Source organism: Loxodonta africana, chromosome 6 (genome assembly GCF_030014295.1).
Source record: "Loxodonta africana isolate mLoxAfr1 chromosome 6, mLoxAfr1.hap2, whole genome shotgun sequence".
NCBI classification, from domain to species: Eukaryota; Metazoa; Chordata; class Mammalia; order Proboscidea; family Elephantidae; genus Loxodonta; species Loxodonta africana.
Window position 1 is genome coordinate 520,284 of NC_087347.1, and position 17,080 is coordinate 537,363.

General features: G+C 41.9%; 1 protein-coding gene across 5 annotated transcripts in view; it reads left to right on the top strand.

The window, feature by feature from the left end:
* The window catches only part of LOC100661670 (contactin-associated protein-like 4), a 162,058-nt gene that overhangs the window by 79,571 nt on the left and 65,407 nt on the right, over positions 1 to 17,080 (top strand). For 4 of the 5 annotated variants that reach the window (XM_064286340.1, XM_064286344.1, XM_064286342.1 and 1 more), the window contains 4 exons: positions 372 to 521; positions 4,529 to 4,700; positions 9,479 to 9,585; positions 12,551 to 12,670. In XM_064286340.1, coding sequence (XP_064142410.1) covers positions 372 to 521; positions 4,529 to 4,700; positions 9,479 to 9,585; positions 12,551 to 12,670 — 549 coding nt within the window. The remainder of the gene's footprint in view (positions 1 to 371; positions 522 to 4,528; positions 4,701 to 9,478; positions 9,586 to 12,550; positions 12,671 to 17,080) is intronic. The other variant, XM_064286343.1, reaches the window with a different exon arrangement.

Below are 17,080 nucleotides of genomic sequence, written 5' to 3' on the forward strand. Positions count from 1 at the left end.
TATAAAGAGTAGAGAGGTATTATCAATAGTGACACATAGAAAGGCAAGAAAATAATATAAAGCATGTTTGAATTTATCCTGTGATTTTGGACAATACTTGAGCTTCTGCATCTCCCTCCCAAAGTTCAGTGACATGAATGGGAGCTCGGAGATGTCCTGGATCAGGTGATGGGACACTTCAGATGTTCAAATTGTCCAGGGCTTGTTATGGAGGTGGACCACACACTCGCCTTTTACACGAATGGGACTGGTTTCCTCCACAGACTTTGAGTTTCTGCACTGGCTGAACTCATTGCATGATTTATGTCACTCTTCTCCAGCACCTACCAGCCTTGTGGTTAATGGGTGTCTCTGTTACCTGATGTTGCCAGGTGCTGGGCTGAATGATGGGCAGTGGCATTCCGTCTCCTTCACAGCCAAGAGGAATCGCCTGAGTTTGAAAGTGGACAACAACATGGCCTCCACTGCTCACATGGTGGTTCCCATGGATATTTATTCTGGAGAGACCTATTACTTTGGAGGTGAGCGAAGGGGCTGGGGTATCTTTACTTCTCTGCATACTGGAGGAACAGTCATGATTATCTCTATATATTATGGATGCCTGATTCCCCAAGACTTCAGCAAACATGAAAAACTTTATTTTTTAAAAAAGCAGCTTTATTGAGGTATAATTTACCTAAAACTCACTCATCTTAAGTGTATGATTCAGTGATTTTTAGTATGTTTATAAGGCTGTACACCCATCATCATGACCCAGTTTTAGGACATTTCCATTACCCCAAAATTATCCCTCTTGTCCATTTGAAGTCAAACCCTACTCCCTTCCCCAAACCCAGGCAACCATTAATCTTCTTTATGACTTTATAGATTTTCCTGTTTTGAATATTTTATATAAATGGACTTATTCAATAGGTCATCTCTTGTGTCTAGCTTCTTACACTTAGAATAATAATTTTGAAGGTCATCCATATTGTATACACCATTTTATTACATGTTTTCTGTATTTTTAAAGTATTTTTTGATCCTCTCTTTTTTCTTGGTGTCATTTTTATTCCTTTGGCTTTTTTTTTTTTGAGTTATTTACTTAGTAACTGCTCTTGGGATTATAATGTGCATTTTAATTTATCATGCTCTAATTCATATTAATAACAATTTAATTCTGGTAAAATGTGACCTTTTGCTCCAATGTTGCCCCATTTCTCTCCTCTCCTTTGGTTATTGTTGGCATATATACTGCATGTTTTTATGTTATAAGCCCTATACTCCATGTTTTTATGTTATAAGCCCTAGAATGCCATTTAATAAATATTGCTTTATGCAATCTTATGCCACTGAAATCAGTTAAGTGAAGGAAAAAAAGATATTTTTACAATCTGTAATATTCACCCACATATTTGCTTTTTCTAGTTCTCTTAATTTCTTCATGTGGATTTGAGTTACTGTTTGGTTTTCTTTCCTTCCAACCTGAAGGACTTCCTTTAGTATTTCTTCTACGGCATATTTGCTAGCAACACATTCTCTCAGTCTTTGTTTTTCTGGGGAAGTTTTATTTTGCCTTCATTTTTGAGGGATAGTTTTCCTGAACATAGAATTCTTTTTTGACAGTTTTTTTTTCCCTCCAGCACTTTGAATGTGCTGTACCACTGCTTTCTGTCCTCCATTATTTCAGATGAAAAGTCAGCCATTCATTCTTCAGTGCTTCCCTGAGTGGATGTGTCGTTTTCCTCTTGCTGCTTTCAAGGTTTTCTTTTTGCCTTTGTCTTTCAGTGGTTTGACTATGACGTGTTTAGGTGTGGTTCTCTTTGAGGTCATTTTACTTGCAGTCTGCTGATCTTCTCAGATCTGTAGATTAACATTTTTCATATCATTTGGGAAGCTTTCAGTCATTGTTTTTTCAAATTTTTTTCTGCCCCTTTCTGTCTCTCCCTATATTAATTTTCTATTGCTTGCATAATAAATGGCCACAAACTTAGTTGCTTAAATGAACACACTTTATTACTCTTTTGAAAGTGAGATGTCCATCGTGGGTTCCACCGGGCTAAAATCAAGATGTTGGCAGGCCTGCGTTCCTTTCTGGAGGCTCTAGGGGAGGATCTGTGTCCTGGCCTTTTCCAGATTCTGGAGGCTGCCTTAATCCCCTGGCTCCCCCTTTATGTACCTTCCAAGGCAGCAAAGGCACATTTCTCTGACCCTTATTCTTCTGTCACGTCTCCCTCTGACCATAGCAAGGAAAGCATCTTCATGTTTAAGGTCCCATGTGATTAGATTGTTGTTGTTGTTGTTGGGTGCTGTAGAGTTGGTTCCAGCTCATAGTGTCCCTATGTACAACAGAATGAAACGCTGCCTGGTCCTATGCCACCCTCATAATCATTGCTATGCTTGAGCCCATTGTTGCAGCCACTGTGCCAGTTTATCTTGTTGAGGGTCTTCCTCTTTTTCACTGACTTTCTACTTTACCAAGCATGATGGTCTTCTCCAGGGACTGATCTGTCCTGATAACATGTCCAGAGTATACGAGATTAGTTGGGCCAACCCAAATAATCCAGGATAATCTCCTCATCTCAAGGTTAGCTGATTAGCAGCCTTAATTCCATCTGAACCGTTCACTCTTTTTTGCCAGGTAATGTGACATATTCAGAGGTTCTAGGGATTAGGGCGTGGATGTTTTGGGGAGTGGACCGTTCTTCTGTCTATGGCACACCTGTCCTTGTGGGACTCCCATTACTCATTTGCTGGTTTACCTGATGTAGCTTCACAGGTCTCTGAGCCTCTACTCCTTCTACCTCATTATTATTATTAATCAGATTGGAATATTTTGATTTGTCTTCAAGTTTAGTGTTTCTTTCTTGTGCCAGCTCAAAACTTTTTGTTGAGTCCCTCTAGAAATGTGTTGTGTAAGGAAGTGAGAGTCCCTTTATTAATAGGATCTCATTTATCAAATCTTATATATTATCCAGTATCCTGCATTCTGAGACTTTCTTATCAGCTTCAATTTCCCTCCCTCTTTCTCTGCTACATGTTCTACTAAGAATTTCCAGGCATCACTCTTGAGTCAAGAAAATATATTTGTAAAGATCCTCTGCCAAGGGAGTAATTTGTTAGGCTGGCTCTTAAGGCTTATGGTCACAATGGTGACGGGTATATTCTGGCCTTGTGCTGGGTTTCAAGTAGTCTTATTACGGTGAAAGTGGTCCACATACGAGGTAGTGGTATTCTGCACCTGTCACAGTAGAGTTCTGCTATTGTTGGTTCACTTTTCACTTTTTTCCTTGACCAAGCTTTCTTTGTGAAGTGTTCTTCGAGTAGCTGCATTGCAGTTGTCATAGCTGTCTGCATTTGTTCCATTAGACCTCATAAAAGATACCTGGTATCAGATTCCTTTAAACGGCCAGTGGAATCTTCGTATCTTTCGATTTCACACTCATGCCGTGGGTTTGGGCAGACAACATCATGCTCAGTGAACTTGCACTCTCCTCTCCTGAAGGTTACCAGCTCAGTGAGCCTGGTACAAAGACCCTTCATTAGCGATTCATCTGCCATCCTTAGAGAAGATGACCCTCCTGTCTTCCTCAATGGTCTCAGATAAACTCCAGCCAGTCAGGACTGGCTTTTCTCATAATCAAAGGCAGCTAGCTAAGTTGCATCTGATGGGTTTCTCTGTGAAGCTGCATGGCTATCCTTTGTGGCTACCATCACACTGTTGCCTAAGTTTCAGAAATAATTTTATTTTGGGTGAGTGAAATAATTTGTTTTATGAGAAAAGGAGATTAGCAGAGTTGTTACTATTTTTAGCATGTAATGGTTGCACAGATTTTTTTATTAAATTAATATCCTTTCAGTCCCAATATATTAAATGATGGAAAGGTAAGTAGACTCCATCTGTAGAGATCAATCAAATTTACAACATGCATGCCATCCTTCAGTAGATAGTTAACCATTTGGACTGTGTATAACCCTTTAATTAAGAAAACAGTAAATGAAAAGTATCAGAGTCTGACCAGATGTTTTGAGATAACTGTACATTTGAAACTTCAAAGTTGATGTGTGGCTAGTATATGACACTCCAGCATGCCTGAAGAAGGCTTGAGGTATGAATGCATGCTCGTATTTGCCGTATTAAAGTAGCTTATTGGGAAAAGAAAGTATCAGAGTGATGACTATTGTGCATATAATAAGATTTGTTCCTTCATCTCTAACTTGAAATCCATGTACATTTTAATTTTTTCCACCTATGATGCATAATGCTAAAAGGAGTTCAGTTTTCCTGGTGTGCTTTAAAAAAGAATCATGCTTCACCTTGTTGAATTTTATATTTTGCCATAACTTCATCTTTTTCATATTCCTGACTCCAGTGCTATTTTACTCTCTGCCTAGTAACTTTTATTCTCCTCCCCTCCCAAATAAGCAGGAAGACCGTCTCATAAATTTAGAAGAAATCTAAGTCTCAGGTTTCTGTAAGCAGAGGGATCAAGCTGCCTTTCCTTCCAGTATGCTGGGCAGCATTGTGCCCTGGTTACCATCTTTTCAGGGTGCCACCCTCTCACCTCTGGGTCTGAGTGTGCACAGGCCCTTGCCGGGTTCCAGGGGTGTCTGAGAGAAATCTCCATCAATGCCCAAGAGGTGGACCTGATTGCAGTGCAGCGGGGATCACTGGGGAACTTTAGCGACCTCCAGGTAGACACCTGCAGCATCCTGGACAGGTAAGGATGGTGTTCTGCTGCACCCTGACACCCTTTATTTGAAATGTTGATGGCAGATTACAGAGAAACACACAGTTGACAGGTTGGCAGTTATGAAGTTGTCTGTCTCCCCTCTCTCTTTTCCCCCTTCTGTTTCCTTTCTTTCTCTCTCTTAGTGCTATCACGCAGGAAATAGAGTAGCTATATTTCTAATTTTAAGAAAGAAAGAAAATTTTATCTATAACTGTATAAAATAAAGCTTCCTTCAAATGACAGCATTTGGATAGAAGGCATATGGGCTGGGAAATGTAGACCAATTAGAACATAGCATTTACCACAGGAATGAAAGGCTTCATCTTCGGTTTTCTACACAAAGTAACTTAGCTTTTCACATGCTAAAAACATTCTCGTTAATGTCTGTTAAAAAACACCAGGGCTTGCCATTTGTATATCTGATAAATCACTAGTTTTATTGTTTTTGCCACTAATTTTAATATTTTGTGAACTCCCATCATATGTATATATAAAACATTTAAAATGAATGATAACTATGTTAATGGTTTCTATGAACCATAAAACCTGGTAATATAAATTTGTTGTCGTGGAAATGCATACCATATATTATTGATTGATTGATAAGAATATTAGAAGACATCAAGTATAATCCAAATTTACATGCTTATATATAAATATGGAAACCCTGATAATATAGTGGTTAAGTGCTACGGCTGCTAACCAAAGGGTCAGCAGTTGGAATCCGCCAGGCGCTCCTTGGAAACTCTATGGGGCAGTTCCACTCTGTCCTGTAGGGTTGCTATGAGTTGGAATCGACTCAACGGCAGTGGATTTGGTTTTTTGGTTTTGGATACATAAATATATATGCTTGTATAACTGTGGTGGTTATTTTATGTGCTAATATTTCAGATGATTTTTACTTTCTTTTTTTATATTCTTTTGGATTGTTGTTGTTGTTATTGTCAGGTGCCATTGAGTTGATTCTGACTCATAGCGACCCTAAGCACAACAGAACAAAACACTGCCCAGTCCTGCACCATCCTTAAAATCGTTGTTATGCTTGAGCTCATTGTTGCAGCCACTGTGTCAATCCACCTCCTTGAGGGTCTTCCTCTTTTCTGCTGACCCTGTGCTCTGCTAAGCATGATGTCCTCCAGGGACTGATCCCTCCTGAAAACATGTCCAAAGTATGTAAGACGCAGTCTTGCCATCCCTGCTTCTAAGGAGCATTCTGGTTGTACTTATTCTAAGACAGATTTGTTAGTTCTTTTGGCAGTCCACAGTATATCTAATATTCTTCGCCAACACCACAATTCAAAGGCGTCAACTCTTCAGTCTTCATTATTCATGGTCCAGTTTTCACATGCATATGATGCGATTGAAAATACCATGGCTTGGGTCAGGCTCACTTTAGTCTTCAAGGTGACATCTTTGCTCTTCAACACTTTGAAGAGGTCCTTTGCAGCAGATTTACCCAATGCAATGCGTCTTTTGATTTCTTGACTGCTGCTTCCATGGCTGTTGATTGTGGATCCAAGTAAAATGAAATCCTTGACAACTTCAATATTTTCTCCATTTATCATGATGTTGCTCATTGGTCCAGTTGCGAGGATTTTTGTTTTCTTTATGTTGAGTTGTAATCCATACTGAAGGCTGTGGTCTTTGATCTTCATTAGTAAGTGCTTCAAGTCCTCTTCACTTTCAGCAAGCAAGATTGTGTCATCTGCATAATGCAGGTTGTTAATGAGTCTTCCTCCAATCTTGATGCCCCATTCTTCTTCATATAGTCCAGCTTCTCGTATTATTTGCTCAGCATACAGATTAAATAGGTATGGTGAAAGAATACAACCCTGACGCACACCTTTCCTGACTTTAAACCAATCAGTATCCCCTTGTTCTGTCCGAACAACTGCCTCTTGATCTATGTAAAGGTTCCTCATGAGCAAGATTAAGTGTTCTGGAATTCCCATTCTTCACAGTGTTATCCATAGTTTGTTATGATCCACACAGTCAAATGCCTTTGTGTAATCAATAAAACACAGGTAAACATCCTTCTGGTACTCTCTGCTTTCAGCCAGGATCCATCTGACATCAGCAATGATATCCCTGGTTCCATGGCCTCTTCTGAAACCAGCCTGAATTTCTGGCAGTTCCCTGTCGATAGACTGCTGCAGCTACTTTTGAATGATCTTCAGCAGAATTTTGCTTGCATGTAATATTAATGATATTGTTCTATAATTTCCACGTTTGGTTGGATCACCTTTCTTGGGCACAGGCATAAATATGGATCTCTTCCAGTCAGTTGGTCAGAAAGCTGTCTTTCATATTTCTTGGCATAGACAAGTGAGCACCTCCAGTGCTGCATCTCTTTGTTGAAACATCTCAACTGATTTTCTTTCAGTTCCTGGAGCCTTGTTTTTCACCAGTGCCTTCAGAGCAGCTTGGACTTCTTCCTTCAGTACCATCGGTTCCTGATCATATGCCACCTCTTGATATGGTTGAACATCGACTAATTCTTTTTGGTATAATGACTCTGTGTATTCCTTCCATCTTCTTTTGATGCTTCCTGCATCATTTAATATTTTCCCCATGGAATCCTTCACTATTGCAACTCGAGGCTTGAATTTTTCCTTCAGTTCTTTCAGCTTGAGAAACGCTGAGCTTGTTCTTCCCTTTTGGTTTTCCATCTCCAGCTCTTTGCTCATGTCATTATAATACTTTATTTTGTCTTCTCGAGAGGCCCTTTGAAATCTTCTGTTGGTTCTTTTACTTCATGAATTCTTCCTTTTGCTTTAGCTGCTCAATGCTCAAGAGTAAGTTTCAGAATCTCCTCTGACATCTGTCTTGGTCTTTTCTTTCTTTCCTGTCTTTTCAGTGACCTCTTGCCTTCTTCATGCATGATGTCCTTGATGTCATTCCACAACTCGCATGGTCTTTTGTCACTAGTGTTCAATGCATCAAATCTATTCTTGAGATGGCCTCTAGATTCAGATGGGATCACTCAAGGTCATATTTTGGCTCTTGTGAACTTGCTCTGATTTTCTTCCATTTCATCTTGAACTTGCATATGAGCAATTGATGGTCTGTTCCACAGTCTTCCCCTGGCCTTGTTCTGACTGATGATATTGAGCTCTTCCATCGTCTCTTTCCACAGATGTAGTCAATTTGATTTCTGTGTGTTCCATCTGGTGAGGTCCATGTGTATAGTCTCCTTTATGTTGGTGAAAGAAGGTATTTGCAATGAAGAAGCCGTTGGTCTTGCAAAATTCTACCATTCGATCTCCAGCATTGTTTCTGTCACCAAGGCCATATTTTCCAACTCCTGATCCTTCTTTGTTTCCAACTTTCTCATTCCAATTGCCAGTAATTATCAATGCATCTTGATTGCATGTTCGATCAATTTCAGAATGTAGCAGCTGATAAAAATGTTCTCTTTCTTCATCTTTGGCCTAGTGGTTGGTGTGTAAATTTGAATAATAGTCGTATTAACTGGCCTTCCTTGTAGGTGTATGGATATTATCCTATCACTGACAGCGTTGTACTTCAGGATAGATCTTGAAATGTTCTTTTTGATGATGATTTAACACCATTCCTCTTCAAGTTGTCATTCCCAGCATAGTAGACTATATGATTGTCCGATTCAAAATGGCCAATACCAGTCCATTTCAGCTCACTAATGCCTAGATATCGATCTCATTTTTGACGATTTCCAATTTTCCTAGATTTATACTTCGTACATTCCAGGTTCTGATTATTATTCTTTTCGATAGGTTGATTATTTGATAGTGAACATTTGCTTTTTATAATCAAGAAAATCAACAAGACTCTGGTTAATTGAAATTCCAAAAGTCCTCTAAGTGGAATTTCAGGTATCTCATTCTTAGTTTTAATTAAGCAGATGGAAAAATATTCATCAGGCAAACACGGCTATTGGGTTTACTTGAGCTTTTGCCGATTTATTTGTTCTTCTTGGGAAAACACAATGTACATAAAGCTTTGGTCCCAAATGGCTTTTTACGCTAAATCCTAAATGGAAAAAGAAATGCAACGATGATATGTGAGCCTAGAACAAATGATCCTCTAGATTCCTGGCCCACTGATGATAAGTAACAATGATTTCTCTGCCTGGCCCTCTCTCTCTCTCTTTGCTTTTGGGTTTCTCTACTTGGTTTCTCCCCTTCACTTCCATTCCTTCCTTTAAAAATTTAAATAGTGGGGTAATTCAGCATGATGAAATGTCTTTATTATTTTACGTAAGCAGTTGCTATTCAGAACTTATAAAGTAAATATTGTGTTACTTTGGTACATAAAAATAGTTCTCCACTATAAAGGAAGAGCCACAAGTTCAGCTGTCATAAATGTTTGATGATCAGTTGAGCCTGACAGATGGATTAATTTGGAGTTCAGTGTTAGTGGTAAACCATAACAGTTGACCTCGTATCAGTTACGACTCATGGCAGCCCCATGTCTGTCAGAGTAGAACTGTCCTCCATAGGGCTTTCAATGGCTAATTTTTTGGAAGTTAATTGCCAAGCCTTTCTTTCAAGGTTCCTCTGGGTGGACTCTAACCACCAACCTTTCAGTTAACAGCAGAGCACATTAACCTCTTGCACTACCTAGAAACTCCCTGTTGGGGGTAGGAACTTAATATGCAGCTTCAATATTCACTTTGAATTAGTCGTGTACCTGACTGCTGTCATCCTGTGCAGCATTCACACACGTTCAGCTCACATGACCTGTATGTGCGATGACCTGTGGTGGACAGTCTCTGCTCCTTCTTTCAGGTGTTTGCCCAACTACTGCGAGCATGGTGGCAAGTGCTCCCAGACCTGGAACACCTTCTACTGCAACTGCAGCGGCACCGGCTACACAGGCGCCACATGCCACCACTGTAAGCCTTGCACTGCTGCCTGCCCTGTCTATCTGTCCTGACCTCCAGGACCTCCATGCTTCTTCTCATTAGGATGAGCGCACATGTCTCTTTTTGTGCAACCACTGTTTGGTAAACAAATACGCATTTCAGAATCCAATGAAGTTCTAGTTTAAGTCACTTACAGAAATATCAAAACTGGTAGGAAAGAGTGAGACAACAGAGAAAAGGAACATACATGTAAGCAAATCGAAAGTAATCAAAAAGGAAAAGGAAACAAAGTCAAGCATGCCAATTACAATCTCATTTGTTTTCTTGAGTTGGGCAGCAGTTTTGGTTCTGAACTTCCTGGCAACAACATAAGGTGGAAATACAAACATCTTCAGGTTATTAATGTTCAAAGAATTGAACGAATCCTCAGGAGAAGCCCTGGGAGGAAGGGCCCAAGTGCTGTGGGGATTCAGATTTCAGAGAGACCCCCTTCCAGCCCTGGCATTCCTTGATGGTGATGGTGACAATGATGATGAAGTTGACGGTGGTAACGATGATGATGGTGGTGGTGATGATGATGATAGTGGTGATGATTGTGATGATGATGGTGATGATTGTGATGGTGACAGTGATGATAATGACAGTGGTGGTGGTGAGATGACAGTGGTGGTGGTGATAATGATGGTGATGATGATGGTGGTGGTGGTGATAATGATGGTGATGATGATGGTGATGATGATGATGGTAGTGGTGGTGATGATGGTAGCAGTGGCAATGACGATGGTGATGATGATGGTAGTGGTGGTGATGATGATGGTAGCAGTGGTAATGATAATGATGGTGGTGATGATGATAGTGATGATGGTGGTGGTGATGATGGTAGCAGTGGTGATGATGATGGTAGGATGATGATGGTGATGATGGTGGTGGTGATGGCGATGGTGATGATGATGGTAGCAGTGGTGATGATGATGGTAGTGGTGGTGATGATCATGATGATGGTGGTGGTGATAATGATGGTGATGATGATGATGGTGATGATGATGGTGGTGGTGATGATGATGATGGTGATGATAATGATGGTAGTGGTGGTGATGATGATGGTAATGATGATGAGAATTGTTCCTATGTATTAAAGACTTCTTACAAGGCCGGTCCTGTTCTAATGCCTTGTCTATATTACCTAATTCAACCTGCACAGCAGCCCTAGGACTTAGGTGCTACTAAAATCTCCATTTTACTGCTGAGGAAACAGAAACGGTACATAACTTGCCCTCTTCTATCATTCTTCACCCTGATGCAGGGTTTGTCAACCCCAGCATTACTGACATTTGGGGCCCAGTAACTGTTGTGGGGGCTGCCCTGTACATTGCAGGGTGTTTAGCAGCATCTGTGGCCTCTACTCACTAGATTCCAGTAGCATTATCCCCACATCCAGTTGTGAGAACCAGAAATGCCTCCAAGCATTGCCAAGTGTCCCTGGGGTTCAAAACCATCACCCCAGAACCAATGCCTTGGTGTAATACTTGCACTTTTTGTCTAATTTAATCCTTAAGAAATTTACAGGAGGCTGGTGGGACAGGTATTGTCATGATGCCCGTCCTGACGGTGGGGCTTGAATTTCAGGCAGTATGGTAACTTACCTAATATTTCACTGCGTGGGCCTCGGGGAAGAATTGGGACCAGAACCCAGAATCCCAGCCCTAGAGATTCACAGAGGGGCTTAGAGATCTCTGTGCAGGGAAGGGAAGGGGGAAAAGAGGGCAGGCTCAGGCTGCACCCACCTTCATCCTCCACCATGTTATCAGAGGGACACTACCCTCTTCCTATTACTTACAGGAGGGCCAAGTGAGAGGGGTGAGGAGAGAGTCCTATCTCCATGCTATGCCTCCTTGTAGAGTTGGTGAGACCTGGAGACCAGAGGCCTAAGCAGCAGACAGGAGACTGTCCAAGGGCCGCATCTTCTACCTCTCTGTCTTCTCCATCCCACCTGGCATAGAATCCTACACAAAGCAGATGGCTCCTGAGGGTGCTTTGATGGGTTAATTATCCTTGTGTAATTACCATCAGCAAATCTAACTAAATAAATATAATTCCAAGAACTCTGAGAAAGCAATGAGAAGATAAATAAATGTATTTTTCAACTGCGACCCACACTGAGCTAACAACTGAGTTGACTTTACTGTGGTTCTTAGCAGGTAAATCATGGGGCGGTAGAAGTTTAGCAGACCCAGAGTAACTGACCAGTGAGGCTGTCCTGAGAAATGAGGCCAGATGGAAAGACTGAAACTGAAGTCATTACAGTTTTACTTCCGCTTTGAGGTTTGGAAAAGGGAAGAAGATGTAGGATAGCCTTAAATATATAGGTTTAGAGAGAGAGAGAGGTTTACTTATTCAAGTAATATAAGCCACTAAGGAACGATAACACATTCAAACCAGCCGCCATGGAGTCGAATCTGACTAATGGCAACCCCGTGTGTGTCAGGGTAGAATTGTGCTCCTTAGGGTTTTCAATGGATGATTTTTTGGAAATAGGTTGTCAGGCCTTTCTTTTGAGGCTCCTCTGCATAGATTTGAACCTCCATCCTTTTGGTTAGCAGCTGAGTACATTGATCATTTCCAGCACCCAGAGTCTCTGAAAACACATCACACTTGTAAAAACGCCTTAACATGTAAACATTCCTTTAATCTACTTACTTGTAACACATAATGTAAGAGAAAACCAAATTTCCCATTAGGCTAGGTGATTTTATTCACCTTTAGTGGGTTAAAAATATTTTTAAATAATTTCAACACTTGTTTCTTCTATCAAGTTAAATATAATTCTATACACATTAACTTAAAAATAACTTTACATTCTAGATGTGAGTGCATTTTCTCTGGATGGGTAAATATTTACTATAAAACAGCTCAAGCTTCCCTTTGTCTCCTAACTAAAACGCTAAGAGCTTCATTCCGCTCCATTCCCTTTCCCATGGGAGACGTTTCTTTCCAGCGCTCTATGAGCAGTCGTGTGAAGCCTACAAGCACAGGGGCTACTCCTCAGGTTTCTACCACATCGACCCCGATGGCAGCGGTCCCCTGGAGCCGTTCCTGGTGTTTTGTAACATAACTGGTGAGTTGAAATGTTTTATTTGAGTTCAACTTGAACACTCTTATTAAACACAAAGGTGCGAATTACTTGGTTGGCAGCTTTGTTAGGATAATGTTGTGACAGCAGGTAATTATTCCATAAAAGTATTTGGCATAGTTCTTTTTAAAAAGGCTCAGACATAAAAATTCATAGTTATGTCAGTATTTGCACGCATGTGCCCTGTGGAACATTTAATAATAACATTTTGCCTATTCAATCCTAAAACAAAGATTTTAGGACTTATCTGCTTGGGTTAACAAGTGTGAAGTTCAAAACAATATCCATTTCTTAAGTGAGTGTGAACATATGAATTCATCTGCTTTGGAACTACTTAATTCCTGTGGAGATACAGGTTATCTGTGTCCGTCACCACGGGGTTTGTATCTTTAGCCGTGGCCACAGCGACGTGACTCGTCCACACTTGTGTCTAACCTCTGCACTTCAACCGTGCTGACCTCATGTTCTCGCCATCCAGGTGGGACACCTTCAACGATGCTGCTGTCACGTAGCAGTGACAGGTGACACATCAGTTACAGTCGCCAGATACAAGTGCTTCCTCTAAATGTTCAGTGCTGCTAAGTTCCGAGGAAATGCCCAGAACAGCAGAACCAACAACAAGTAAAGTAGGGCAGATACAGCTATTTATTCATATTTTAAGTTGTCCCCATGTACTGGGATGAATAGTGTGCCACCAAGATTATGTCTGCTTAGAAACTGTGAATGTGAGCTTATTTGGAAATAGGGTTTCTGCAGATGGATTCAAGTTAAGATGAAGTCACAGTGGAATAGGGTGGTTCCTAAATCTAATGACTGATGTCCTTATAAGAAGAAGGATCATCTTTGGAGACATGCAGACACACACAGAAGGAAGACCGCCATGTGAATACAGAGGAAGGGATCGATGTGTCTACAAACCAAAAAACACCAAGGATTGCCAGCAACCACCAGGAGCTAGGAGAGCCTTCTGAGGGAGCAGAACACTGCTGATACCCTGATTTCAGACTTCTGGGCTGAACTGTGAAAGAATAAATTTCTGTTGTTTTAAACCCCTTATTTTGTGGTCCTCTGTTACAGCAGCCACTGGACACTACTAACACATCCTGTTAGGAATGAAATTTCACTGTGAAAAGAATCATTTATGGTAGAATTGTTAAGATGACTTTTGAATAGCTTAAATAATTCTCAGGAGGATTTTTGATTTTCTGTCCCCTCAGTACCAAAAACATAACCTGTTGCCGTCAAGTCAATTCTGACTCATGGTGACCCTATAAGACATAATAGAACTACCCCCACAGGGTTTCCAAGGAGTGGCTGGTAGATTTGAACTGCCAACTTTTTGGTTAGCCACATGAGCTCTTTAACAGTGTGCCACCAGGACTCAATCCCCATCTAGTTATTTCTAACTCATAGCAACCTTATGTACAACAGAACAAAACACTGCCCGGTCTTGCTCCATCTTCACAATCATTGTTATGCCTGAGTCCATTCTTGCAGCCACTGTGTCAGTCCAGCTCGCTGAGGGTCTTCCCCTTTTCCACTGACTACCAAGCATGATGTCCTTCTCCAGGGACTGATCCTCCTGACAACAGGTCCAAAGTATGTGAGATGTAGTCCCAACGTCTTTGCTTCCAAGGAGCATTCTGTGTGTACTTCTTCCAATACAGATTTGTTCATTCTTTTGGCAGTCCATGGTATAATAAACATTCTTCATCAACACTATAACTCAAAGGCGTCAATTCTTCAATACTAAACATAAAATCAAACTGTTTTTGCTTTCTGTTGATCTGACCAGAAGTGAGTCAGCAGGACCTCTGAGCAGGAAGGCATGCTGTGACTGGGATGTATAGCTGGGGGACTTAGGCCATAGCCATGGCACAGCACTGCTTGTAGGGAGCATGTCAGCATAAGCCCCACGCACGGCCAGGGTGTGAGGTGTTGATGAGAAATCACGGGCCGCGTCAGATAGAGCAACACTGAGACCAATAAAACATGGGTAGAGAAGTCCAGGAAGAACCTACAGAACTGGACCCTGAGGCAGGCACACGGCTTCCTCTTCATCACATGTGTGGCTCTATGCTGAGGACGGCATATGCCCACCTCCTGCCAGGTTCTGTCTGACGTTCTTACAATCTGAAGTGCACTTGTGCTGTGGAATAGTCCTCTATGCTCCATGTAACATGCTGCAGCAGTAGCAGAAACCAGGTACGATTTACCTGCCCAGAAGAGTCCTCCTGTGGGTCCACCACCAGACTTTTAAATGAAGAGGTGCTGTGTCTGAGTAATGGTCGTCCTTCTCATCAAAACAAAACAAAAAATTGGGAGGGATTGAGTACCTCTAGGATGGTGTGCCTTTATGCTGTGCTCATGTACGCATGCACATGTGCATGTGTGTGTACAGGCATGTACTGAGCCATGGTTATTTGCATATACACATGTGTGTACCTATGTGTACATGTGTGTTTCTGTGTGTATGGTGGCTAGGTTGGCTGCCTGGAGCATATATGCTGTCACTTAAATGATGCTGCACATTCTGAAAACATACTGCATTTCCCTTTTATTGCTCAGATATAGAATTTCCACAGCAGTATAAGGCTTTCTGACATCTCTCAAATGTTGTCCTATGTTGTGTGGATGATGAAACTAACAGCTAGTATGGTCACACGTCCAATTTCAGGATGTAGGACCTTGGAAAGCACCAGCAGATGTCAGCTGAAGGGATATTATGAACCATCACGATTAACTGGGCGGATCCTTGGCTGTGTGAGGACCAGTGTCTGCAGGAGTTTTACTATCAGGTGCTGTTAATTCTAGTGAGTTCAAGGTCAACTTTATAAACAGTGTGTCCCCATCAACAACATTGAGACCACAATTATGAACTTTATGGCTGTTGTAAAAGGAGTGTTGTAGTCATCAGAGGAAATAATGGGGAGGCTTTTCTCGCACCACTTCCTAATGTGACAAGGTCCTTCTGCCACATGAAGCTGGCTGGCAAGCACTCTGCTTTATGCCCCTACGGGCTGGGGGGATAACAACTTGATTCAGTAACTGCCATCCTTGTCACCTGTGATTCACACTGCCTCAGGTCTCTCCACTCCATGAGTCATAGGCATTGCCCTGGAGTAGGGGTTGTTCTAGCATGAACCCCAAGATTAAGGAAAAAAGAATGCTCCACTTTGGGGGTCAGTTAGACCCAGGATAATGGAACATGGTGGAGAATGGCATTTCCCTGAGATATTTCCATTTCTAAGACAGAACACAGATCAGTGGCTGCCAGGAGCTGGGAGTGGGTGAGAACTGACCACAGAGGGTCCTGGGAGAATCTACCAGGTTTGGGAGCACAGTCAGGAAGTGGCTTTCCAATCACCGTGGGAAGGCCAAGCAAGGGTCTGCTGTAAAGTTGACCATTGTCCCCAAAAGGCTACCCTCAGTGGAAATCAGAGATCTTTACAAGGAGACTTGTCTTCTCTTGGATTCATTTTCTCATTTGAATGGTAAGAAAAGGTTCAGCTCTCACCAACATCTATGTTTCTGTCTGAAGAGTAGCTGCTGTGGATTGAAGCATGCTCCCAGCCAAGATATGTTGAAATCCTAACCCCCAGTACCTGTGAGTGTATCTTGTTTGGGAATAGGGTCTTTGCAGATGTGACTAGTTAACATGAGATCACACTGGTGTAGAGTAGACCCTAATCCAACCTGAGTGGTGTCCTTATAAGAGATTCAGAGAGGAAAACAGCGTGTGACAACAAAGAAAAAACACACACAGAGGGAAGATGGCCATGTGATGACGGAGCAGAGATAGGAGTGATGCAGCCACAAGCCAAGGAATGCCTGAAGCCAAAGCTGGAAGAGACAAGCAAGGATCTTCTAGAGCCTTCAGAAAGAGCATGGCCCTGCCAACACCCTGATTCCATACTTCTGGCCACCAGAACTAAGAGAGAATAAACTATTTAAGCCCCCGGCTTGCAATGCTTTGTCTCCACAGTTGCAGGAGACTCAGACAGTGGCACAGCGCACAGGCTCAGCCACTTTGACACCAGGTGGGGCTGCATCCTCTGAGGCGAGAGTGGGGTGGCCCTCTAGGCTCAGCACTGGGTTTCCAGGGGCTCACGCCACCGTGAGTTCAACTCCAGCTTTCTTCTGTCACCAGAAACCAGGCAGCAGCTAGCCACCTGCCTTAGATGGTAACATGTTGGCACAAGTGTGATGTCTTTTTGACAGCTGTGAGAAAAATGTTTTTGCCCTCATTTTCTGGAGGTCAGTCTCCAAATCAGTGATGTCTGGATTTTCACGACGGTGCTCTTTCTTTTTCCGGCTTGGGGACACAGAAAGAGCAAAGCAGATGTGTTCCTGGTTTCTGTTCAGGTTTGCTTGAAGTGTAAAATCCAGCCACCT